At 35.7% G+C, this 26661-nt stretch overlaps 2 protein-coding genes across 2 annotated transcripts; both read right to left on the minus strand.

The window, feature by feature from the left end:
* Window positions 1–13901: 13901 nt before the first annotated feature.
* On the minus strand, window positions 13902–17188 carry LOC123918907 (disease resistance protein RPM1-like). Its single transcript, XM_045971083.1, has one exon. The coding sequence runs from the start codon at window positions 16879–16881 to the stop codon at window positions 14026–14028; it is 2856 nt and encodes a 951-aa protein (XP_045827039.1). The 5' UTR covers window positions 16882–17188; the 3' UTR covers window positions 13902–14025.
* A 5187-nt stretch (window positions 17189–22375) lies between these two features.
* On the minus strand, window positions 22376–25879 carry LOC123918908 (disease resistance protein RPM1-like). Its single transcript, XM_045971084.1, has 2 exons — window positions 22828–25879; window positions 22376–22641 (listed from the first exon to the last, which is right to left on the minus strand). Exon 1 carries the CDS (start codon window positions 25634–25636, stop codon window positions 22862–22864), a length of 2775 nt encoding a protein of 924 aa, XP_045827040.1. The 5' UTR covers window positions 25637–25879; the 3' UTR covers window positions 22376–22641; window positions 22828–22861.
* Between the last annotated feature and the right edge of the window lie 782 nt (window positions 25880–26661).

Raw genomic sequence — 26661 nt, forward strand, 5'->3', positions numbered from 1 at the left:
ACAATCCAAAATTAGTTCATTTTGGAATGTACGTTCCAAAATTAATTAATTTCGGAATGTAACTTCCGAAATATATAAAAAATAAAAAATTGGAAAAAAGTCATTTCGGAACGTACATTCCAAAATTAGTAACTTCCGAAATTTCATATTTTTTTTTTTGAAAAAAAGTCATTTCGAAACGCAAGTTCCAAAACTAACTAAGAGTAATTTGGTCAAAAAAGGGGACCTTAGAGCAACATAGGGGGCCGAGAGAGCAATTTTCCCATGCTGATACCACAGTAATGAAGAAATTAGCTAGCTTCTCTTCCAGCCCCACGATTCTTTTTTCCCCCAAAAATAACAATTTTTCCCTTGAATAAAAATTTCGGAACGCGTTTTTCGAAGTTTTTATAGTTCAAATTTGGAAAAAATTTGGAAAACACATTCTGAAGTTTTTATTCAAGGCAAAAATAATTCGAAAAAGGCGTTCCGAAGTTTTTTCGCAAAGGCAAAAAAGGAAATTTAGATATGTCCAAAATGTTTGTTACGCTATAGCCACTGGCTAATGAGCTTCACTAGCTATGCCAATTTCTCAGGACAGATAATTAATGCTTCAAAATCTACCATCTTTGCTGGGAGCATATCTCAATCCAGACTGGGCTAAAATTATACTTCAAGATCCTTAATTAAGCTTAACGAGGCCTCAAATTTAAAGATTTGTTGGTAATTACTTCATTGTGAAGCTAGCTGGGATAAAATTATGTTTGATAGAGAGCTCAGAAATGGTAGGCAGATAAATCATCATATATCATCCTATATTTGGAGTAGCATAAATGCTGCGTTCAATGTCATTTTGGAGAATTCTAGCTGACAACTCAAAGAATGGGAGGATTCTTGGTGTGGTGAGCCACTCAAAGAATGACTTCAAATCAATGAATCGTTGTTAAGAGATCTACCTGTTAAAGTGTGTGACATTATGCATAACCGGTCTTGGCTTATTCCTCAAAATTTAGATGTTATGTTTCATAACTTAAAGGACTTGGTTCAAAAAGTTAATATTCTTTTAGAAGACTTACTGACAAGCTTATTTGGAACAGCTCCCCTAGTGGAGATTTGTCTATGAAAACTGCTTATGAGTTCAAGAGGCACAAAGCTCAAAACAAAAATTAGGCTAAGATCATTTGGTGTAAGGATGTTCCCCTTTCCATGTCCCTATTGTCGGAACAAAATTGGTTCTGACAAACTCCTTAATGATTTTAAAGGTTTTGATGATAACAAAGTATTAAATGTGCAATTGGTGTTACTAAAAATTGTTCTAGTGTGCAGGATCACAAGATAAAATTTTCTGATTACTCTGAACAATAATATAGAAAAGATAAGTTGAAGTTCTGGAACCAAGCTCTGAAAACTCTCAGAGGCTCTCAAGTTTTTGAAGCAGAAGAACCTCAAAGGATAACTTACTCAGACTCGGAATCACAAGTTGCTAGCAATTGTCAGAGGATGTCACCTGGGTTTAATGATTGAAGAATAATCATCTGGACTTCTGACAATACAAATGATTAAAGAATAATCATAGTACATCTGTTAGAATATGATGCACATTTCTAGAATTTACTAGAATTCATTAGTAAGTTGTAGAATAATTAATAGTTATTAAGTGATGTTGTAAACTTGTAGAACTTTCTAGATTACTTGAGTAGTTAGTAGAATAAGTAAGTACTAGGACATATCATGAATGATCTAGAATAAAGGATCTAGAATATGCCATCCACACACCTATAAATATGTAACCATGACTCATTTGTAATGCATCCAAGTGGAGAGCAATTCAATATATTCTTGCTCTAAGTGATCCTCACACTACTTGCTACTACTATTCAACTATCAACTAAGCATTCTACACTATCTAACTATTTTCTAAACTATCACTACTACCTCAACTACTAACAGTGGTATCAGAGCTACGTTCGATCATACATTGGGCGTAGAAATTTCATTCAAATATTTCCAACCAAACCCTCCTTATATCTACATCATTTCTAAATTTTCCCCTAAGACATGGCTAATACCATTCAACCATCATCTATGACTATCCCTATTTTCAATGGTGAAAACTATGACTTTTGGAGCATTAAAATGAAGACATTTTTTTGCTCTCAAGATTTATGGGATATTGTAGATGAAGGATTTACTATTCCAGAAGACCTTTCAACTCTCAATGCTAGTCAGAAAAAAGAGTTGAAAGAAAATAAACAAAAAGATTCAAAGGCACTATTCTTTCTACAACAAGCGGTAGAAGATAGTATCTTTCCAAGAATAATGGGAGCTACAAGTGCCAAAGATGCGTGGGGTACATTGAAGGAGGAGTTTCAAGGAAGTGACAAGGTACGTGCTATTAAACTTCAAACTCTAAGGCGTGAGTTTGAATTAATAAAAATGAAAGAGTCTGAGATTGTAAAAGACTACTATACTAAAATAAAAGAATTAGTGAGTCAAATGAGATCATACAGGGATAATATTCTCGACAAAAGAATTGTTGAGAAAATTCTAATTTCCATTCCTCGTAAGTATGATGCAATCGTGACTACGATTGAACAAACCAAAGATCTATCTACTATGTCGGTGACAGAATTAATAGGCTCACTAGAAGCTTATGAACAAAGATTGAGTAGGCATGATGACAATACATTTGAAAATGCCTTTCAATCAAAGCTCAAATTACGGTCTCATGATGATAGAAGATATGGAGGAAAGAAAAATCAAGATGAGTATCCTCCATGTGACATATGCAAGAGGACAAATCACGCCGAGAAATATTGTCGATGGCGCGGGAAAGAGAATGTCAACACTGTAAGAAATTTGGACATGTGGAGAAAAATTGTTACAACAAAAATAAGTATCAAGCAAATTTCGTTGAAGAGCACGAGTGTGAGAATGATCAACATGACTATGAGCAATATCTTTTCTATGCTACACAAGGTTCCAATGATGAATTGAGCAAAAATTGGTACTTGGATAGCGGTTGCAGCAATCATATGGCCAAAGACGAGAGCATCTTCAAGGATATTGATGACTCCGTCAAAGTAAAAGTTCGATTGGGAAATGGCACCGTCGTGGAATCTAAAGGCAAAGGCACTGTGATGGTGGAGACTAATAAAGGTACGAGATTCATCAAAGATGTCCTGCTGGTTCCCAATCTCAAAGAAAATCTTTTGAGTATTGGACAAATGATGGAGAAAGGCTATATTCTTCATTTTGAAGGAGACACATGTTCAATATATGACAATAGTCACAAAAGACATGAGATAGCCAGAGTAAAAATGGACAAAAGGAATAGAAACTTTCCAATAAACTTCAAATATACTCCAATACAACAATCAGACATAGGGGATATGGAACACGCAATAGAAGAACCAGGTACGCTACCTTCACCTTCACAACAAGAAATTTCTTCACCAGAATCTACTCCAACGCGGGTAAAATCACCGGAGGATATATCTGAAACCTGCAACTTTTCCATGCTTGATTCTAAAAGTTATCAAGTGGCGTCAAAACAACAACTATGGACAAAAGACAATCAAGAAAAACTTCCAAGACTAAGAAAACCTTTATATGGACTCAAGAAAGCTCATCGAGAATGGTACAATAGAATTGATCACTGTCTCATCAAACAAGGATTCGGATAGAACAAGTTTTGAGCAACGATGAACTATGGTTAGAGTTACCGAAATATGCATCAAGGAGGAGTGTTAGAATATGATGCACATTTCTAGAATTTACTAGAATTCATTAGTAAGTTGTAGAATAATTAATAGTTATTAATTGATGTTGTAAACTTGTAGAACTTTCTAGATTACTTGAGTAGTTAGTAGAATAAGTAAGTACTAGGACATATCATGAATGATCTAGAATAAAGGATCTAGAATATGCCATCCACACCTATAAATATGTAACCATGACTCATTTGTAATGCATCCAAGTGGAGAGCAATTCAATATATTCTTGCTCTAAGTGATCCTCACACTACTTGCTACTACTATTCAACTATCAACTAAGCATTCTACACTATCTAACTATTTTCTAAACTATCACTACTACCTCAACTACTAACAACATCATTCTTATCCTTATTCTTATCCTTAAATGGAGCGTATTGTACTATTGTACTATCTTACTTTAAATGGTAGAGCTTATCCTTCAAGGACAAGGTAGTGGAATTTTATTACTCCTTATGACAAAAAATTGAAAATTACACTACAAGGATTGCACTATTCTAGCTGGCAATCAAATGCTTTTGTGCTTGAGCATAGGAAGTCTCTTGTTAGTGAACTTGAGCAAAGGAAGTCAATTGCTCTGTGCTTGACCACTTGTAATCTTTAGTGATTATAGTGAACTCCCTTGGAAATGCAAGGAGACTGGAGTATCCTCGGATTGTGAGGGGTGTTGGAAAATCGTTTTATAAAACACTTTTATAAACGCAGCGGAATTTTAAAATTACGATTTCCCATCAATGGATTCTTGTGAATGAGCATGATCAGGTCTAGAATATTACCTTTGAAGAACAAATCTGTGGCCGCCTTTATCGATCACAAGCACCGCACTTGCAGCACCTCCACTTAGTCCACACGAACAGGAACCTTCGATCTCACAGTGCTAGCTGTTCTTGGATGAAGGCTGAGGGAATTTTGTGCGGTTTAGGGTTTAGAGAAATTCAGAATTTTTCTAAACTCAGTTAGGGTTTCAAAAGTGTAACTTCTGAACTTCATAAGGCTCTATTTATAGAGTTTCTTATGAGGTCTTTAGTTTACACGAAATTGGGCTTCTCAAGCCCAATAACCGTTTTTCACTAACTGCACCCCCACAATAAGTCTTACTTATTTTTCCCTTCTTAACTGTCCTTATGTGTGTGACCCTGTAGGTTCTTATGACGTTGGCAATAATATTAATCGTAATATTATAAACAGTGAGCGGTATCTAGCAACACATCACTGTTACCCAAGTCATAGGAATGTCACGTGATCTGACTAACCTTTCCGTGATAAATATCTTGTGCACAATTACCCTTTTGTCCTCATGTCTATATTGAACACAAGGCATAGTATGTCATCCTTGTCTAGTTCAATATTGGGCCCATAGACATATCTCCCGTTATGTAGGAGGGACAAATTCCATCTAGGTCACTCATGTCCCTCAGCATGATTCGTGGGATACCCATCAACCATCTTTATAATTATCCAGTTACGGATAACGTTTGAATGACAACAAGGTATTACACTCCTGCATCTAGGGTACATAGTGGTTTCAGGTCGAAGGGTGGAATACACCTTTTATCACTATGAGAAAACTTATGACATTTCATAACACTCTATGTAGTATTCTCATGGTGGGTCAATCCGATATAAAGTTACCCTTAACATTTATATCTATGTGAAGACTTGATAACTCATTATCCATGATCAGTGAGATATGATCATCAGTCTACCAACATAATAGTCTTTATGCTTTATCGTTATCCCATTTCACAATAAAACTTGACTATGGATATGTTTAAGAATAGTGTTCTTATATTTAATGGAATCTCACGATTAAGTCATACTTAACGTTCCATAAGTGAACTGACTATTCTAGGGACTTTATCATTTTAACATATATAAAATTAATAAAGAAAAGCCTTTTATTTGATAAGTAAATTATTCAATACATTTATTATTCAATTATAAATAATTGGCCTCTAGGGCTTACACCAACAATCTCCCACTAGCACTAGAGCCAATCAGGCATACTCCTAATACCTATGCCCCTAGTGTGGCCCTCATGCTTCGGCTGAGCAAGAGGCTTTGTAAGTGGATCAGCAGCATTGTCAAGTGTTGGTACTCTGCATATTTTCACATCTCCTCTATCAATTATTTCTCGAATAAGATGATAGCGCCTGAGTATGTGTTTGGACTTTTGGTGAGATCTAGGTTCCTTAGCTTGTGCGATTGCACCATTGTTGTCACAAAATAATTCAATGGGATCCACAATGCTAGGGAATATGCCAAGTTCAGTAATGAACTTCTTTATCCAAACAGCTTCCTTTGCTGCATTTGATGCAGCGATGTACTCAGCTTCGGTTGTAGAATCAGCAACTGTATCTTGCTTTGAACTCTTCCAGCTCACAGCGCCACCATTTATGCAAAACACATAGCCTGATTGCGACCTAAAGTCATCCCTATCTGTTTGGAAGCTAGCATCAGTGTAACCAATTACATTTAGCTCTTCTTGGCCTCCATATATTAGGAATGAGTCTTTAGTCCTCCTTAAGTATTTAAGGATGTTCTTGACAGCCACCCAATGAGCCTCACCAGGATCAGACTGATAACGGCTTGTTGCGCTTAAGGCATATGAAACATCTGGTCGAGTACATATCATGGCATACATGATAGATCCTATAGCCGATGCATAAGGGATCTTACTCATGCGGTCTCTTTCTTCTTTAGATGAAGGAGACTGTGTCTTTGAAAGACATAGGCCATGTTGCATAGGAATGAATCCTTTCTTGGAATCATGCATATTAAAGCGTCTTAACACTTTATCTATGTATGTACTCTGGCTCAGGCCAAGCAGTTTTTGTGATCTATCTCTATAGATTCTTATTCCTAATATATAGGCTGCTTTACCCAGATCTTTCATAGAAAAGCAATTCCCTAACCAAGTTTTAATTTGTTGCAAGGTAGGGATGTCGTTTCCTATTAGTAATATGTCATCTACATATAATACTAGGAATGCGACTACGCTCCCACTAACCTTCTTGTAAACACAAGGCTCATCTTCATTTTGAATGAATCCGTACTGTTTTACAGTTTCATCAAAACGAAGATTCCAACTTCTGGAAGCTTGCTTCAATCCGTAGATTGATCGCTGTAATTTGCATATCTTTTTGGCTTCTCCTGGAATGCAAAAGCCTTCAGGTTGTGTCATATACACATCCTCAAGGAGACTCCCATTAAGGAAGGCAGTTTTTACATCCATCTGCCAGATTTCATAATCATAGTATGCAGCGATGGCAAGTAAGATCCGAATGGACTTGATCATCGCAACTGGTGAAAATGTTTCATCATAGTCTACCCCATGAATTTGTTTGAAACCTTTAGCAACCAATCGCGCTTTGTAGGTCTGTACCTTTCCATCCATGTCAGTCTTCTTCTTGAAGACCCACTTGCATCCTATGGGTTTAATCCCATCAGGAGCTTCCACCAAGTTCCAAACTTGATTTGTGTACATGGAATCCATTTCAGATTTCATGGCTTCAAGCCACTTCTCAGATTCAGGGCCAGTGATGGCCTCTTGGTAAGTCACAGGCTCATCTTGATCCATGAGTAATACATCACCTTGTTCCGATATGAAATATCCATATCTTTCAGGTTCTTGACGTATCCTGTTGGACCTACGTGGTTCTTGTGTTACATGAGCAGGATTTTCTGTCACAACATCTTGTGCATCCTGCTCTTGTTCCTCCATTGGTGTGTCACTACCTTGTGGATCGTGAATTTCTTCAAGATCTACTTTCCTCCCACTGATTCCTTTGGAAACAAAGTCCTTTTCTAGGAATACTCCTGTTCGAGCGACAAACACTTTGCCCTCAGAAGGATTGTAGAAGTGATATCCTTTTGTCTCTTTTGGATATCCCACAAAGAAGCACTTGTCAGATTTAGGTTCAAGTTTAGTAGAAATTTGACGTTTTACATAAACTTCGCAACCCCAAATCTTTAAGTAAGACATATGTGGTTTCTTGCCACTCCATATCTCATATGGTGTCTTTTCAACCGTTTTAGAAGGAACACGGTTAAGTGTATAAGCTGCTGTTAATAGGGCGTGTCCCCAAAAGGAGTTTGGAAGATCAGCGTGACTCATCATAGACCGCACCATGTCCAACAAGGTTCGGTTTCTTCTCTCAGACACACCATTCCATTGTGGTGTTCCAGGAGGAGTGAGTTGGGATAAGATCCCACACTCTTTTAGATGGTCATCAAACTCTAGGCTTAAATACTCACCTCCTCGATCTGATCGAAGGATTTTGATTTTCTTTCCTAGTTGGTTTTGTACTTCATTTTTAAATTCTTTGAACTTTTCAAAGGATTCGGATTTGTGCTTCATTAGATACACATATCCATATCTACTGTAGTCATCAGTAAATGTGATGAAGTATTGAAAACCTCCTCTAGCATGTGTGTTCAATGGTCCACATACATCAGTATGTATGAGAGCCAAAAGATCACTTGCCCTTTCACCTTTACCAGTGAATGGGGTCTTTGTCATTTTTCCCAATAAGCAAGATCTGCATGTTTCAAAAGATTCATAATCAAATGAATCCAAGAGCCCATCTTTATGGAGCTTGGAAATGCGTTTCTCATTTATATGGCCTAAACGACAGTGCCAAAGGTATGTAGGATTTAACTCATTAGGTTTAATCCTTTTTGTATCAATGTTATATATTGGCATTTCAAGATCAAGAATATATAATCCATTACTCATTTGTGCTGTGGCATAAAAAATATCATTTAAATAAATGGAGCAACAATTGTTCTTTATTGTAAATGAAAAGCCAAGTTTATCCAAACAAGAAACAGAAATAATATTCCTGCTAATGGCAGGTACATAAAAACAGTTCTCTAACTGTATTATTAAACCAGAAGGTAAAGTCAAATTATAAACTCCTACAGCTAATGCGGCAACTCTTGCTCCATTTCCCACTCGTAGGTCGACTTCACCTTTAGCCAATCCTCTACTCCTTTGCAGCCCCTGCACATTAGTACAAATGTGAGAACCACATCCGGTATCTAATACCCATGTAGAAGAAGTAGATAAATTAATTTCAATAACAAAGATACCTGCTGAATTAGAGCTCTCTACTCCATTCCTTTTATCTTCCAGGTATTTTGGGCAGTTCCTCTTCCAATGTCCAGTCTTGTTACAGTGGAAGCACCTACCCTCCTTTGCAACTCCCCCAGTGGGCTTCAAGGCTTTAGGGGTAGGTTTGGGTTTGGCAACTTCCTTGCCCTTCCCTTTGACTCCCTTCCCTTTGTTGCCCTTCCCTTTGTTTCCATTGCCAATCATAAGAACATGGTTGGACTTCCCTTTTGTTTTCATATTCTGCTCAGCTTGCCTCAACATGCCTAGCAGTTGTGGCAGAGTCTTCTCCATGTCCGACATGGTGAAGTTCAGAACAAACTGATTAAAACTCTCCGGCAACGATTGCAAGATCAGATCAGTTGCAAGCTCATTTCCAAGTGGAAATCCCAATTTTTCTAAGTTCCCCACGTACCCAATCATCTTGAGCACATGTGGACTTACTAGAGATCCCTCAGATAGCTTGGCTGAAAACAGGGCTTTGGAAACCTCAAACCTCTCAATCCTGGCTTGCTCTTGATAGAGCGTTTTCAAGTGTTCGATCATATCGAACGCATTCATGTCCTCATGTTGCTTCTGAAGCTCAGAGGTCATGGTAGCCAGCATGAGGCACTTTGCATCCATGGCATCATCAAGACGCTTCTGATAAGCATCCCTTTGTGCCTTTGGAGCATTGGCGGCAGGTTCATCCTCAGGGTTAGGTTGGGGTTCCTCAATAGCATACAGCTTTTTCTCGTGCATGAGGACTATCCTCAAGTTACGATGCCAATCAAGAAAATTTGTCCCAGACAATTTCTCTTTGTCAAGAATGCTTCGCAAAATGTTGTTCGAAGTATTGGTGTTTGACATGGTGATCTACAATTATAAAAGTGAAAATATAAGTATTGAACAATTTTTAATACACATTTAATTAGGCCTTTAATTAAACATGCTCTCTCACTATTTTACTCAAAACAAATGACCCTCGACATTTGATTCGGAAAATCCCGTTGGAAGATTTTCTAGTGAGAATGAGATCCATATTTCACTTCGTTTTAAGTCAGCGTTGGGCTGATTACACAAAACTTAGTTATTTAGGTAGGAAACTCCTTTCCAATTGTATCTCATACAACTCTCATATCCTTTCTATTGGGTGAATAACACTTATTCTAATCCATCACATGGAATAACCCAATACTTGCTTCTAAAGTTATATAATCTTATTATACTTTCTTTAGTTAAGTTAGACCCATTAAATAGCGATCGGATAAATAAATTACCTCACCGCAACTTATCAATATTGACAATGCACTTCGCGTTGGCAAAACCTACATTGATCGATATTGATCTTGAAGGGCGCTATTCGTTGGAAAGCAATAAAACTTAATATTAATTCCTTTGAGGGCTTTTATAATTAATTTGATCTCACCTTACCACGGCTTACATACAATGACGTCACTCCATTCATAACATGCATCAATATACATAATATAATAAAATGATATGGTTATGGCCCCTAGCGTAATTGTTCCCTCAAGCCATTGAGAGAACCTATGCTATATCTAAGAATGACCTATACTTCTCCAAGATAGATCTTCATTGATGTCCTTCCTGTCCTATTTGCTAATCTTATATTACATCACTACAAGAAACTCGTGTTCATACGAGGGAGTGAGATGAGAAAAGAAATTACATCAAGAAAATATAAGAGAGGCACGACACGCAGGCCGTATTTAAAATCCCAAATAAAACGAAAAAGAACTAAGGCCATAACCATTCATCATGCAACTTTAATAACAATAAACACACAATTTATTATTATTACATTAGTCCAATTAATAAAATACTATGATTGATCACCTTACGCAGAGTTAGCCGGGGGTTCCGCTGTACTCTGTTTGTATAACGACACAACCCTTGTATTGTTACAGTAATCATTCATCAAAACGTTTCAGGATTTTGTTCACCATAGACGATTGGATATATGATGCTTCACCAGTTATCGGTTCCGAAGCTCACGCTCACAATCATTCATGCTCACGACAATCACTTAAAACTTTCAATGAACAATATGTTCTGTTTATATAACAACACAACACTTGTATTGTTATAAACCCTAATACAACCACCATTCATCAAAACGTTTCAGGACTGCTAGTTCTAGATGAACGATCGGATATATGATGCTTCACCATAAACGGTTCCGAAGCTCACGCTCACAATCATCCAAATTAAACGCCAATCACTCAAACATTCGAATGAATGACACGATCAATGTATCACATACACTGATGCGTCGTATCAGAAATATATATCACATATATATTTTAAACCGATCAATCAAATTTTATTAATCCTTGTTGTTCTTATTATTAATACCGATTCAAAATCATATTAATAAAACAGTAATAAAACAGCAAACCGATTCATGGTTTCACAAGTGGCTCTGATACCACTGTTGGAAAATCGTTTTATAAAACACTTTTATAAACGCAGCGGAATTTTAAAATTACGATTTCCCATCAATGGATTCTTGTGAATGAGCATGATCAGGTCTAGAATATTACCTTTGAAGAACAAATCTGTGGCCGCCTTTATCGATCACAAGCACCGCACTTGCAGCACCTCCACTTAGTCCACACGAACAGGAACCTTCGATCTCACAGTGCTAGCTGTTCTTGGATGAAGGCTGAGGGAATTTTGTGCGGTTTAGGGTTTAGAGAAATTCAGAATTTTTCTAAACTCAGTTAGGGTTTCAAAAGTGTAACTTCTGAACTTCATAAGGCTCTATTTATAGAGTTTCTTATGAGGTCTTTAGTTTACACGAAATTGGGCTTCTCAAGCCCAATAACCGTTTTTCACTAACTGCACCCCCACAATAAGTCTTACTTATTTTTCCCTTCTTAACTGTCCTTATGTGTGTGACCCTGTAGGTTCTTATGACGTTGGCAATAATATTAATCGTAATATTATAAACAGTGAGCGGTATCTAGCAACACATCACTGTTACCCAAGTCATAGGAATGTCACGTGATCTGACTAACCTTTCCGTGATAAATATCTTGTGCACAATTACCCTTTTGTCCTCATGTCTATATTGAACACAAGGCATAGTATGTCATCCTTGTCTAGTTCAATATTGGGCCCATAGACATATCTCCCGTTATGTAGGAGGGACAAATTCCATCTAGGTCACTCATGTCCCTCAGCATGATTCGTGGGATACCCATCAACCATCTTTATAATTATCCAGTTACGGATAACGTTTGAATGACAACAAGGTATTACACTCCTGCATCTAGGGTACATAGTGGTTTCAGGTCGAAGGGTGGAATACACCTTTTATCACTATGAGAAAACTTATGACATTTCATAACACTCTATGTAGTATTCTCATGGTGGGTCAATCCGATATAAAGTTACCCTTAACATTTATATCTATGTGAAGACTTGATAACTCATTATCCATGATCAGTGAGATATGATCATCAGTCTACCAACATAATAGTCTTTATGCTTTATCGTTATCCCATTTCACAATAAAACTTGACTATGGATATGTTTAAGAATAGTGTTCTTATATTTAATGGAATCTCACGATTAAGTCATACTTAACGTTCCATAAGTGAACTGACTATTCTAGGGACTTTATCATTTTAACATATATAAAATTAATAAAGAAAAGCCTTTTATTTGATAAGTAAATTATTCAATACATTTATTATTCAATTATAAATAATTGGCCTCTAGGGCTTACACCAACAAGGGGAACCAGGATAAATTCTTGTGTGTTGTCTCTCTCTCTGATTGTGTTTATTATCCGCTGCATAACTCTTTTAAGCCTCGAACACTTGAAAAAGTTTTTAGAAACCAAAACACAATTCAACCCCCCTTATTGTGTTTTTCCATCTTCACCTATTAGTTTGGAGATTGATGTTGGACAAGGTTCCTACAGATGATATGCTTATGGCTAGAAGATGCAGCACAGACTCAATGTGTCCTATATGTCACTCTTATACTGAATCAACATTTCGTTTGTTCTTTAACTGCAAGTTTGCTTTCAAACTTTGGTGCTGGCTAGCTACTTTGTTGAGTTCTACTTCACTTTCAGTCTACGGAAGCCATTTGTAGGTTATATGAGAAACCTTGGTTTCCTCAGTGTAAACTTGTTATTAAGTTTGCTATTATTAATATCATTAATGCTATATGGATGGCTAGAAATAATGCTAGATTCAATAATAGACAAACTCATTGGAAGTGCTATTGTTTGGATTTCTTCAAACACTGCACCTGCAGGAAACAAAACTTCATTATGTAATTTATGTTCCTCTTCTTGTATGTCAGACTTCACCATTCTTAAAGGTTTAAATGTCAACATTCATCCTTCCAAGTCCCCAGTTATCAAAGAAATATTTTGGAAGCCTCCTCCTGACCTTTGGATGAAGTGTAACAAAGATGGAGCTGCTACATCAAGAGTTTCTACATGTGGTGGTTATTTTTAGAAACAATCATGGTGATTTTGTCTCTTGCTTTGCTGACAGGTTTGGAATCTGCATTCCATGCTGAATTATGTGGTGCTTTGAGAGCAATCAAAATTTCTGAATTGAAAGGATTGGTTAAATATCTGGTTAGAAACTGATTCCACTCTTGTGGTTCAAGCTTTCAAATCTACTTCTTTGGTGCCTTGGAGACTAAGGAACTTAATTATGGTTCAATTTCTCTATTCTCATTAGAAGAATGAATTTGGTTGTCTCTGAAATTTATAGAGAGGGTAACACTTGTGCTGATGGCTTTGCCAACTTAGGGCTCAGTTTAGATTTGACGACAATTTGGTATACTTTGCCTCATGCTATTAGGGATAGTTTCATTTCCAGGGTAGACCCAATTATCGGTTTGTTACCTTTTAAGGAGGTCTTGGCCTAGTCCCCCTCCTTATTTTGTACTATATATATATATATATATATATATATATATATATATATATATATATATATATATATGAGAATGAATTGTAGTCATTAGATTTAAATGAAGGAGTAGGATTAGAACATACATTTTTGTAATTAACTGTACAAATTATAAACGAGACAAATGCTATCGCATGTACACTAACATACATTTTTGTTACCCAAGGGAAATACATATAAAATAGTATTGATTACAAGGGTATTGCGCTAGTTACTTATTAAAGAAGACATGGAAAAAAAGAATAACACAGAAGAGAGAGAAAAAGAAGCTAAGATAAGGGTAGGATGAAAAATACAACAGAAAATGCTGAAAAGAATTCTTATGCTTTGTCAAGTCCGAGTTTCCAATAACTTCCCCATCTTTGGTATGAATTTCTACATTTGGCACATGCTCCATGATCCAATTCCAATCCTCAGTAGTAGAAATGTGCTGCACAAATTCAGCTTCCATTCTAGAAATATAGAGAACTTCAAGCTTCTTTAAGTGTTGGATGCCGGTGGGTATATTCTTCTCTAAATGTAGTTTTTGTAGAGAAGGCAGTGCTCCTTTGTCAATAACAGTATTGATATCCCCATGTCCAAGTCCAAGTGCAACATAAAGTTCTTTTAGTTTCTGAAACCATCCATTTTGAAAATGCAAATGTGAACCTTGATAAGCATCATCACCTATAGAGAGGATCAACAAGCTGTGTTGCAAACTTTGTAGGGATTCCATTAGATCTTCAGTTAACTTGGATTTTGACAATTTCAACACAACAAGATTTTGAAGCTCTAATATCGACTTTGGTAACTTCTGTAGCTTCCCATGTAGTTGAAGTTTTCGAAGCTTAGTTGGCGGTGAAATCAAATTCAAATCAATGAATGTATGTATATCAAATGATGAAACAGATAGTTTTTCTATGCGTTTCATTTCATCGATTGCGGAAGATAGAATGCTTACATCTTCTGTATGAACATTAACCAACACCAAATCCCTTATTTGCTTCAGCTTTCCTAACTCTTTAATTACCTCTGCTCCACCCTTTCCTAAATCAACAGAGCATAGTGTTTGTAGGGATGTCATCTTTCCAATACCATCCTTTAATTGAATTAAAGACAATCTATATCCAATAAGGTGCCTTAGCTTTCTAAGCTTGCTAATTTCCTTTGGCAACTCACGGGTAGTTGTATCCCCTACATCCAATGTCTCTAGGTTTTGGAACATACCAATTGATTTTGAGACATGATTTGAACTCCTGAAGCTTAAATACTTCAAGTGGATCAAATCTCCCAAATTCTTAGGAACATTCAACATTGGAGCAGATTCAAAATCAAGAACCTTCAATAACTTGAATTTTTCAGGGATTGTCGGTTCATGGCATACATATTCATCTTCATCTTGGAAAACATGTAGTGACCGAACATACGAGCTTTCAATACGATCCATTAAATAAACGGAAGTGGTTGATATTGATAAGTGCCGAATTATTCCAACTGAGGATGACTGTCCATCTTCACTAATAGGCTTGCAAAAATTGAAATCCTCAAATTTTTCGCGGATCATGTCGCGTATTTGATCATGAACACGACAACCTTTAACTTTACCATCAATTTTAACGGAAGATACCTGCACCAAGCTTCTATGGATCAACTCAATTAAATATCCTTCTGCAACTTCTTCTAAAGTCTTCCCCTTTTCCTCCTTCACAAACCCTTCAGCTATCCACTGTCGAATCACCCTCTTTGATTTAATTTCATAAACTTTTGGATATAATCCAAAATACAACAAGCATGCCTTGAGATAGTAAGGCAAATCATCATAACTTAAACCTAAAATTTTTTTTATGCCAATTAAATGTGTATCATTTCTTAGAGCTAAACTTAGATTATCTCTAAATTGCTCCCACTCAGACACATTTTTCTCTCTTGTAGACAAAAGACCACCAATGGCAACAATTGCTAGTGGTAAACCATTGCATTGTTCAACAATTTCATAAGCTATATCATTGAGCTTTTTTGAATCATTGTTAATTTTGAATGCCTTTTTATTGAACAACTCTCGAGACTGTTTTGGAGTTAAAGGTTGCAATTCATGCTTTTTTACAATGAAAGAAGATTTACTACAAGACACCAGAACATTGGCGTTCCTTGTTGTGATTAATATTTTACTTCCATTTTTATTATCAATTAAAGCAAATTCAACATCATCCCAGAAATGTTCATTCCAAACATCATCAAACACAACAACGTACCTCTTATTCTGCAAGTAGTTTTTCACTTCATCAGTCAACATTGACTCTTGATACTTTTCAAAAATCCTCGGAGGAGGAACCTCGTCGTTTTCTTTATAAAGCTTTACCAGCATGTTCCTCAACAAACCTTCAACAGTATATGATTGAGACACTGTGATAAAAACATGACAATCAAAGTGTCCAATAATATCCTTGTTGTCAAAAACAATCTTGGCAAGGGTGGTTTTTCCTTGCCCTCCCATTCCTACTATTGAGATGACAGTAGGCTCTTTTCCCTTTACCATCCAATTAATCAATCTTTGTTTGGGCACCTCAAAGCCCACAACATCAGCTTCCACAATGTTAAGAGCAGCCACTCGAGGGTCGTGCCATTGGTTATTCCGGCTTCCTCTGTAATCTCTTGACCCTTGATTCAAAGAACGTTGGAAACCATATCTTTCACTTCTTTCCTTGATCCTAGACACCGATGACTTGATGTCCTGAATTCCAGACGCTATTTGATGGCGTTGTTTCGAAGTTATAAAATTGTTGATTAAAGCTGCACATCCGGGATTACGCGGTTGTTGTCCCACATACATCATATAGTTATCAATGATGTCTTCTATCCGAAAAGCTGCTTCCGTAACCTGTTTCACCCAGGTTTTGACTCCTTCACTATTGTTGTCTCCATCAGCTGCAGCAGCTCTTCTATCAGCATCCTTAAGGAAGGCTTGGATGCTTTCCAGTTCATCTTTAATGTCTGTAAATTCCTTGTGAACACCTTTAAGCAGTTTCACTTCTTTTTTTAACAATGGAAGTAATTGGTCAATAGCCAACTTCACAGCTATTTCTGCCATTCTAAAAGGAAAAAAAACAAAATTATTTTCTGTGAGATGACAAACTACACTGTTAGAATGATACTACGATTTACTCCTAATGGAGACTTTATATATATGTACCTAATTTTATATATACAATAATCAAACTATACAATAATGATGATTAATTTTACATATAACAGAACTAATTTCATGCTATACGATAAGCACATTACAATAAAAAAATATCGCGGCAGCATTGCAACCCGTGCTTACGTATTATGATAGTTTCTAAATAAATAAACAAAGTGTCGTATCAAAACAACATTAAAAAAGACCATTCATCTCAGTACCAACATGATAAAAAAAATTGATCATGTTTGTCTTATTGATTACTGGTGTGTATAAATAAATGAATACGTTTTTGTTAATTTGGTTCTACAAGAGGCCGGCTAAGCAAGTTGTTATTCATGTGATTTTTTTAACGGACATGGTAATTTAGAGTAAGTGATTTTCACATATTCTTGAGTTCGTTTGAGATTTTCATTTTGTGATTTATTTGTCTGGTGTTATTTGTTTTGAGTCCCGTCTTGGTACGGTGTTTGTTTTGAGTCCCGTCTTAGTACAGTGTTTGTCCCGTTTCAGTACGGTGTTTGTTTTGTTCATTTTTGCAGATTTGCTTCGATCCATATCCAATACAGATTCAATGACTCTAGCGTCTTCAACGTTGCAGATCCGGGAGCATCACTATTCTGGACACTTGTATTTCGTCATATCAATTGTAGGTTTAGAGATAAAACCGTTTTATGCTATTAACTCGGATGCTGTGAGCTTGTTCGCAGATTCATCGTTTTAATTTTTAGCGATTTTGAATATGTAATGATTTTGATTGATGTACTATCTACCAATATGAATGAATGAATACTGTTTTTGTTTGTAAAAAAAAAAAAAAGAATTACGACCTTAAATTTCCTATCTTCAAAGTTTCTAATTAACTAATGAAGATATTGGACTTAACTGATTAATAAGCTTATTTTAATGTCTTTTTGAATAAGTCTAGGCTAAGTACTATGAATTGTAAAGGTAAATTGGATATAAAATAAATTGAGTTTCATACCTCAATTGAGATTTCAGCCATGTAAGAAGTTATCCTTATGTGTTTTGTGCGTTAGCGTGTGGATGTGTTTCTCCTTTAGAGATAGAGATTCATTTCTTATGAGATATTGAGCTGGGGGTTCTATTTTTAATTTTGATTGGGTTACAACTTTGTTACTTTGTTTTCAAGATCTAAATTGTTTTGTAACCTGGGTATACTGAAGCATAACATCATCTAGATTTTATCTTTTGTGTTGTAATTAAAAATCTGTATAAAACATTTTTTATGGTGAATGTTTTAGATTAAACTTCAATAGGAATTTGGGGATGTTCTATTCAATGTTGTTAATGTCAATTATTTGAGGGGGAAAAATCAGGAAGCTCATTTGCAGAAGTTTACAAAGTGTTTGTTAATTTAATTTAGGTTAAAAAAACTTCTACAGCAAAGTGGAATTTTCCAGAACGTGAAAGGTTGAGACAGCAGCCATGGTGAAGTGTTGAGTAGCGAAGATGAAAAGTTAAAACCCACATATAAAAAATAAAATGTTACACTCTTTTAAAATGTAACCGGTAGGTAAATAACTTAATAAAATAGATGACGTGGCTAATTATTAGTGGAGTTTGTTAAAAAAGTGTTAATGAGCGTGTCTCTAGCATTACTCGAAAAGAGTAATAAACTCTGTTAAACAGCCTATAAGATTCTGCTATTTATAAGTAAATTCGAGAAGTTGGATAACTTCCATAGATCCTTGCATGGATGTCACATGCAGGACAACTGTCCTTCGCAACCGTTTGTTCCAATATTCTCTTGCCGCTTTAATTTGAATTTTGGGGGGAAACTCCTTCTTTGGTGCGCTTGCTTCTATATTTTGAATCTCCCATTCATTTTCAAACTTACTTATAGTTTGAAATCTAGCTGATTTTCGAATTACTTGTAAAATTTCACATATAGGATATATAATAGTGATAATTTACATATAGGAATATATAATAGTGATAATTTATTTTTAGAGAGAGAATTTGTTTATGTTTTATCATAATGTGTATACATAAAATAAGAGATGACCCCACACGCCTGTAAATGTGTACGTTAAGACTATAAAAGTAATTAAGCCACTAGGTTTGGTCTAGTGGTGAGAAACTTGGATAATATGCATGAGGTCCTGAGTTCGATCCTCACTTGCTTCATTGTAAAACAAAAAAAAAACTATAAAAGTAATTAAACGATACTATTAGTTAGTTGGTTAGTTTTGTTCAAGCTGATATATAGTATACTGAAACAAATTATAAAAACGTGGATTATGTCATATTATATTATATTGTAAAAGACATTGACTTTTAGTTTTGCTTCATGTCATTGTTTTCTGTTTTATTGAGCAACTTGTGATCTGTCTTAATTCATGGTTGTTAGTTGCATATTTATATTGGAGTTTTGCTTCCTGTCGTAGTTAGATTGACATTGTCTTTGGGTTTGTTTACTAATATTATCCATTTGTACCAAAATGAAGAGTTTTTTTTTTTTGTTTTCTTTATTGAGTTTGGTGAATTGTCGACTACACTTGAGATGTAGAATAAAACAGTTATTGACTTTGAGTTTTGCTTTGTTTTATCTATTTGTCTTACAATGAAGAGTTCTTTTTGGTTTTCTTTATTGAGGTTGGTGATCTGTCGTCTACGCTTGAGATGTAGAATAAAACAGTTATTGACTTTGAGTTTTGCTTTGTCTTATCAATTTGTACTAAAATGAAGAGTTCCTTTTAATTTTCTTTACTGCGGTTGGTGATCCGTCGTCTACGCTTGAGATGTACGTAGAATAAGATTTATTGACTTTGACTTTTTCTATGTTTTATCAAGGTGTGGGTGGACTATGTACTCACACCTTGACATGGTAACACTACTCTATGAATATATGAATGAAAACAAGAACAAAAACAGAAAATGAACAAGAGAACTTTTATTTGATAATATGAGTATTACAATGCTTGCTCGATCATTTTGCAAGTGAAATAGGGCCTTTATATAGGCTTAATTACAAATTAAAAAGCTTTAGTGCTAAAAGCTTTAAACTATTAACAAATTAAAAATCAAAGAGTAATTACATAATTCAGTGAAATTTATATCTATATAGCTATACTGGAAAGTCTTTAGCAAGAGATTGTTACTCCTTTCTGGTCTGCTGGACTAATATCTTTAGATTTAATGGGTTATTTCAGTGGAATGAATTATACTACTGCATTTATTCAACACTATCAGTAGCAATTGTTAATTTAACCAATCAGTACCAGTTACTGTGACACTACATCATTGATATGGGTGCATAAGCCTACTTTCATTTATTGACAATAATTGGGGCCTGTTTGAATTATTTCAACAATGCTAGGATATTGATCGAGGTCGATATTACTCAAGAACTGTCCAAGGAGATTACCATTACCGACTCAGAAGGGGGAAAAATGAAACAGCCGGTGGAATATGAATGGAAACCAACTTTCTATAATAAATGTCAAAAGTTTGGGCACGAATGTGGAGTAAAGAAGAATCTAGTGAAAAATTGGGTACCCAAGGCCATGACAAAGTAAGTGACCGAAGAGCACAAAATTGCAACTCCGAAGGTGATAACGCCTACCCAGCCAAGAACTAAAACCTCTACAGTAGGCATGGCAATAAAACTCATACTCGTAGGTATCCGCCCAAACCCTACCCATTTTGACGGGAAAAACCCGAGTTGACTGAGTTTGAGTTCGGGTTTGAGTTTTCCCCGATTTTAAAAAATATTGTTGAAACAAAATAATTTTGGACATTTAACTTTTTTTTTTTGATAAAAAAATACTAAAATACAATTCAAATTCATGTGAAAAGATGCGTAACGGGGATATCCGAACCCCGATGGGGATACCCGATCCCCGTTGAGTATGGGTTTGGGGTTATACATTTTATCCCCGCTCGAAATTGGGATGAGTTTGGGGAAACCCGAACCTTTATGGGTTTGGGTTTGGGGAGGCCAATATCCGTCCCCGCCCCATTGCCATGTCTACTCTACAGACACTGACCTAAATAATGGTGAATGGACGAAGGTGAGCAAAGGTGGACGAGACAGGGGAAAAAACCAACATCAACATCAGCAGTCATATGTGGCAATGGGTTTGAAAGACTTGGTATGAATGCCATAGTGTTTCATGAAGACGTTCCATGATTATAGCCTGGAATGTGCGGGGGCTCAATAAAATGGGGAACGAGATTGAAGCTTCGAGCTAAGTATTTAGATAATTACAATAAACATGCTAATGGTAGAAATCATCATTAGTAACGAGAATATCATTGTTGACGAGTTCAGATTCTCAGCAGTACAGTGAGTTAGTAATACAAGATACGGTTTTGAGAAGAAAAAAAAAAATCTTCCTAACCGCGAGATAAAAATGCATGCGGTTCGGTTTGGTTCGGTTGGTTTTTAAAAAGTCATCCAAACCAAACCAATACGGTTAGGGTTGGTTCGGTTTGTGCTCACGATATAAAAAATATGACAATATTTCCAACTTATTACAAAATAAACATAGGAAATTTTAAGGGAGACCGGATGTTTTGTTGACAGCTATCTACACACACAATAAACTAGAGCAAACAAAAAGGTTATGGAATGACATTGAAACTATCCATAACCAACAACAGGGTCCTTGGTTTTTTATGGGCGATTTCAACGATGTGTTGAAGAGTCGGGACAGAATTGGTGGTAGACCTGTCACTGAATCTGAATATCATGACCTAAGCGCTATGATGAACAATACTAATCTTTACGAGATGGACAACAGGGGGGACCATTATACATGGTCTAATAAACAAAGTGACTGTGCTATTTACTCCAGAATTGACAGAGTGATTGGTAATATAGATTGGTTTCAGAAGGACTACACCCTTACTGATATGCACCCTAGTGTTTCTGACCATGCACTGTTTTGTCTGGAAAGTGTTGGAGGTACTCATAGAAGAAGAAAAACCCAGTTTAAGTTTCTTAATGCTTTTGCTGACTTGGATTGTTTTCTGCAAGCAGTGGCTACTAGTGAAGACAAAGGAAAACCAATATTCTTGTCAAATACGACATTCAAAGTATTTGTTGTATCAGATGCATTAGCTAGCCTTCTTTTGCTCAATGACTTCTCTTCTGATGTTTTTATCAGCCATAAATGGACGCTACGCCGAAGGAGACTTTATACTGACTTTATACTTGGATTGCTTCTGATGTTTTGTTAGCTTTTCACTCTGTTAGTGCTTTGTTTGGTTTGGATTTTCTGTCCTTTGCAGCAATGGCAACAATGGTAGCATTTATTACAGCTCTGTCTATATATCTAGAGGGGAAATTTAAATATTTTACACTTCATTTCTTTACTTGCTTATTCCCCGAAGGACTATGTTTGAACAATAAGCTAGAAAAGCAGAATGAAAATTACATAAAACTTTCATTTTTATTGCACCAAAACAAAGGAAATCAACAGAAAAATAAGGTCTCACAATTCTTGAAAGGGAATCCCTCATAATATGTTGTATACATGATATACTACAATTACATATAACTCAAACATCAAACTCAAAAGAACAACAAATCAAACATATAACTTTTTTATTGAAGAACAACAAAAGTTCCAAAGTGTTGCAGTAGAAGTCCCTGTGGAGATTCAGAGTTGCCATTGCACTTGAAATTGAACCCAACACCTAACAAATCACATCAAAATGAATTAATTAGACTCTTTCAAATGAGCATAATTGGTAGTGCTAAGTTAAAATAATAGAGCATATTACAGTGCTTGTATTTTGATGACTGGATTTATTTTAAACACTCTAATACCTATAAAAATAAAATAAAAGGTAAATATTAAACTTTAGGAAGAAAAAACACACCTTTTGTCTCCTTGATTATGGTAAATCATGATTTCTAAGTCCTTGGGATTAGAATACGCACTCCATACCAGTTAAAAAAGTCTACAAGGGGCACATGCTGAATCGAATTCCAATCTTCAGTAGAAATGTTCTGAAGTTCATACGATGCAAAATAAATACCGAGAACTTCAAGCTTCTCCAAGTGTTGGATACCGGTGGGAATATTATTCGTCAGTCTATGAACTCCATGTAGACCCAGCTTTTTCAAAGAAGACAATGCTCCTTTGTCGATAATAATATCTCTCAGTTCATCTGAATATTCAACATGCAGTTCCTTTAGTTTCTGAAACCATCCATCTTCAAAATGCAAACACAAACCTTCAAAAGCAGATTTCTTTATCGAGAGGAACAACAAGTGTTGCAAACTTTTTAGTGATTTCAATGGATCTTCAGTTAAACGGGAGTAGCACAACGTCAACTGAACAAGATTTTGAAGCTTTGGAATCCATTCGGGAAACTTCTGTAGAATCCCACTTAGCGTAAGCTTTCGAAGCTTAGTTGGCAATGAAATCAAATTCAAATCAATGACTTCATAAGAGCGCTCTTCATGTCTTGATACAACAACTAGTCTTTCCAAGTGTTGCATTTCATTGATTGACGAAGATAGAATGATTCCATCTTTTCTACGAACATTAACCAACCCCAAATCCCTTATCTGCTTCAGCTTTCCTAACCCTGTAATCATCTTTTCTGCTCCCTGCATATGTAAATCAACATTACGTAGCGTTTGTAGGGATGTCATCTCTTCAATACCATCCTCTAATTCAATCAAATACAGGTGCATGCCAGTAAGATGTCTTAGCTTACCAAGTTTATTAATCTCTTTGGGCAACATAGCTCTTGTACTCTCTATATTGAAGGTCTCTAGGTTACGGAGCATCGCAATAGATTTTGGGATTCCAAATACTATCACTAAAGACTTTCCCAAGCTTAAATACTTCAAGTGGATAAAATTTCCTAAATTCTCAGGAACACTCGTCAATGAATCAGAGTTACAATCAAGAACCCTCAACAGCTTGAAATTTTTAGGGATTTTACCCTCAAAAAATATTTTTGATTCTTTATCTGTGATAACAAGCAGTGATCGAACATGTGAGCTTTCAATACATTGAGTTAAATTATTAGAAGTGGTTATTATTGATAAACGCCGAATTATTCCATTTAAGGATGACTTGCCATCTTCACTAATTTGAGTACAAAAGTTTAAATCCTCAAACTTTTCAAGGATCATCTCACGTATTTGATCATGAACACAACAACCTTTAGCTTTACCATCTTTTCTAATTGAAGATACTTGCACCAAGCTTCTATGGATCAACTCTGTTAAATATCCTTCTGCCACTTCTTCCAAAGTCTTCCCGGTTTCCTCTTTCACAAACCCTTCAGCTATCCATTGTCGAATCACTCTATTTGATTTAACTTCATAATCTTCTGGATACATTCCAAAATACAACAAACATGACTTGAGATAGTAAGGCAAATCCTTGTAACTTAAACCTATGATTTCTTTTATCCCAATTAGATGTGTATCTTTCTTTAGCTCTGAACTTAAATTTTCTCTAAATCTCTGCCACTCAAACCCCTTTTTCACTCTTGTAGACAAAAGACCCCCAATGGCCACAATTGCAAGTGGTAAACCCTTGCATTTATTAACAATCTCAATAGTTATACCACTGAGCTCTTTTGGACAACATCCACCGGAGTCAAATTTGAATGCCTTCTTATTGAACAACTCCAATGATTGTTCTTGAGTTAAAGGCTGCAACTCAAGGACCTCAATGAAAGAAGATTTTTTACAAGATACCACAACATCTAGGTTCCTTGTTGTTATCAAAATCTTACTTCCATTTTTATTATCAATTACAACAAATTCAATATCATCCCAAAAATGCACATTCCAAACATCATCAAACACGACAACGTACCTCTTTTGCTGCAAGTAGTTTCTCACTTCATTTGTCAATGACTCTCGATCCATTTTATAAATACTATCAGGAGGATTGCTGCCTTTTTGTTTGTAAAACTTTAGCAACATGTCCTTCAACAACCCTTCAACATTGTATGATTGAGACACCGTGATCCATACTACAAAATCAAAGTGACCAATGACATCCTTGTTGTCAAGAACTGTCTTTGCTAGAGTTGTTTTACCTTGCCCGCCCATTCCTACCACAGAAATGACAGTGCGCTCTTTTCTTCCCTTTACCATCCAATCAATCAATCTTTTTCTAGGCGCTTCAAAGCCCACAACATCGGCTTCATCAATGTAAAGAGCAGCCACTCGAGGGTCGTGCCATTTGGCATTTTTGCTTCCTCTAGAATTGCTCGATCCTTGATCCAAAGAACGTTGGAAACCGTATCTTTCACTTCTTTCCTTGATCCCACGCACCAATGTTTTAATGTCTTGAATTCCAGACGCTATTTGGTGGCGTTGTTTCAAAGTTTTGAACAAGTGAGAAAAATTGTTGAGTAAAGCTGCACATCCGGGATTACGAGGCTGTTGTTCCACATGCATCATATAGTTATCAATGATGTCTTCTATCCGAAAAGCTGCTTCCCTAAGCTGTTTCACCCAGATTTTGACTCCTTCATCAGTGTTGTCTGCATCAGCTGCAGCTCTTCTATCAGCATCCTTAAGGAAGGCTTGGATGCTTTCCAGTTCATCCTTAATTTCTGCAAATTCCTTGTGAACACCTTTGAGCAGTTTCACTTCTTCTATTAACAATGGAAGCAGTTTGTCAATAGCAAATGACACTGCCATTTCTGCCATTTTAAGATTTTTTTTGTTTTATTTTGAGATCTGTGTGTGTGTGTGTGAGATGTATACTACACTGTGTGAGATGAGTGTATGGATAGGGATTATCTTTTATTTTAGAGATAAATAATTTCGTATCCAAAACAACATAAAGGAAGACCTTGCATGTCTGTAAAAGACCCTCTTGTGAATATGGCTTATCTATAAAAGTAGATGGCATTTAAGGCACAAAAGTTATGAAAGTAAGTTTATGTTAGCCCCTACCCATTGACCCTGACTTTTGCTCACTGTCACTGATATTTATTGAGCAACTTGAGATCTGTCAAAGTAGTTGCAAAAAATAAATCTTTTTGTTTGGTTTAGAAAAAAAAAAGACAATTCTTTACTCCCTTGATCACTATTATAAGTAAAAAAATCATTTTTTAGGTTTATTGAAAAACTGATATATATGGTCCATATTATAAAACAGATATATCAACTTTAACATAAACCTAAAAAGTGTTTTTTTTTTATTTTATTTTTATAATAGTGGCTGGAGGATGTATACTGTTATATATTATTGAAAATGGTGATATGTTGTCCACACTTCTTGACTCATTTGTCATGATAAGTTTTGTTAGGTTGTAAGTTGTAACTAATTTACATTCATCTCCACACTTAAGTCATGATTTGTACGGTTGAGTTAGGCCCGATACTCAATTCTAAAATATATATTTCATTTCTTATATAAGGAAGGCAAATGAGTGTTATTGTGCATATTTTCCTTAGCTTCTGCAGCTTTTAAGCACCCATTTGAATTAGTTTTCAGCTTCAAGAAGACCGCTGTCACTGAGTTCGGTATGATCTTTATTTCTTAATTTTCTTCACAAAACAACTATGGATTAGTAGAAACAGAATCATGTTTTGGATTATGATTAAAGTACCAAGTTTTTAAGAGAATTTGAAGGCAATCTCCTTAGTTGAAAATTTTAATACCAAGTTATAACTTAGCTATTCATTGTTAGTGAAAACAACAAATAAACTTAGCTATTCATTGAACT

This window comes from Trifolium pratense, linkage group LG3 (genome assembly GCF_020283565.1).
Source record: "Trifolium pratense cultivar HEN17-A07 linkage group LG3, ARS_RC_1.1, whole genome shotgun sequence".
Classification (NCBI taxonomy): Eukaryota; Viridiplantae; Streptophyta; class Magnoliopsida; order Fabales; family Fabaceae; genus Trifolium; species Trifolium pratense.

What these genes read in the sequence shown, in the direction of transcription:
- LOC123918907 (XM_045971083.1), bottom strand. Translation starts at nt 16,881, where the DNA reads ATGGCAGAAATAGCTGTGAAGTTGGCTATTGACCAATTACTTCCATTG.
- LOC123918908 (XM_045971084.1), bottom strand. Translation starts at nt 25,636, where the DNA reads ATGGCAGAAATGGCAGTGTCATTTGCTATTGACAAACTGCTTCCATTG.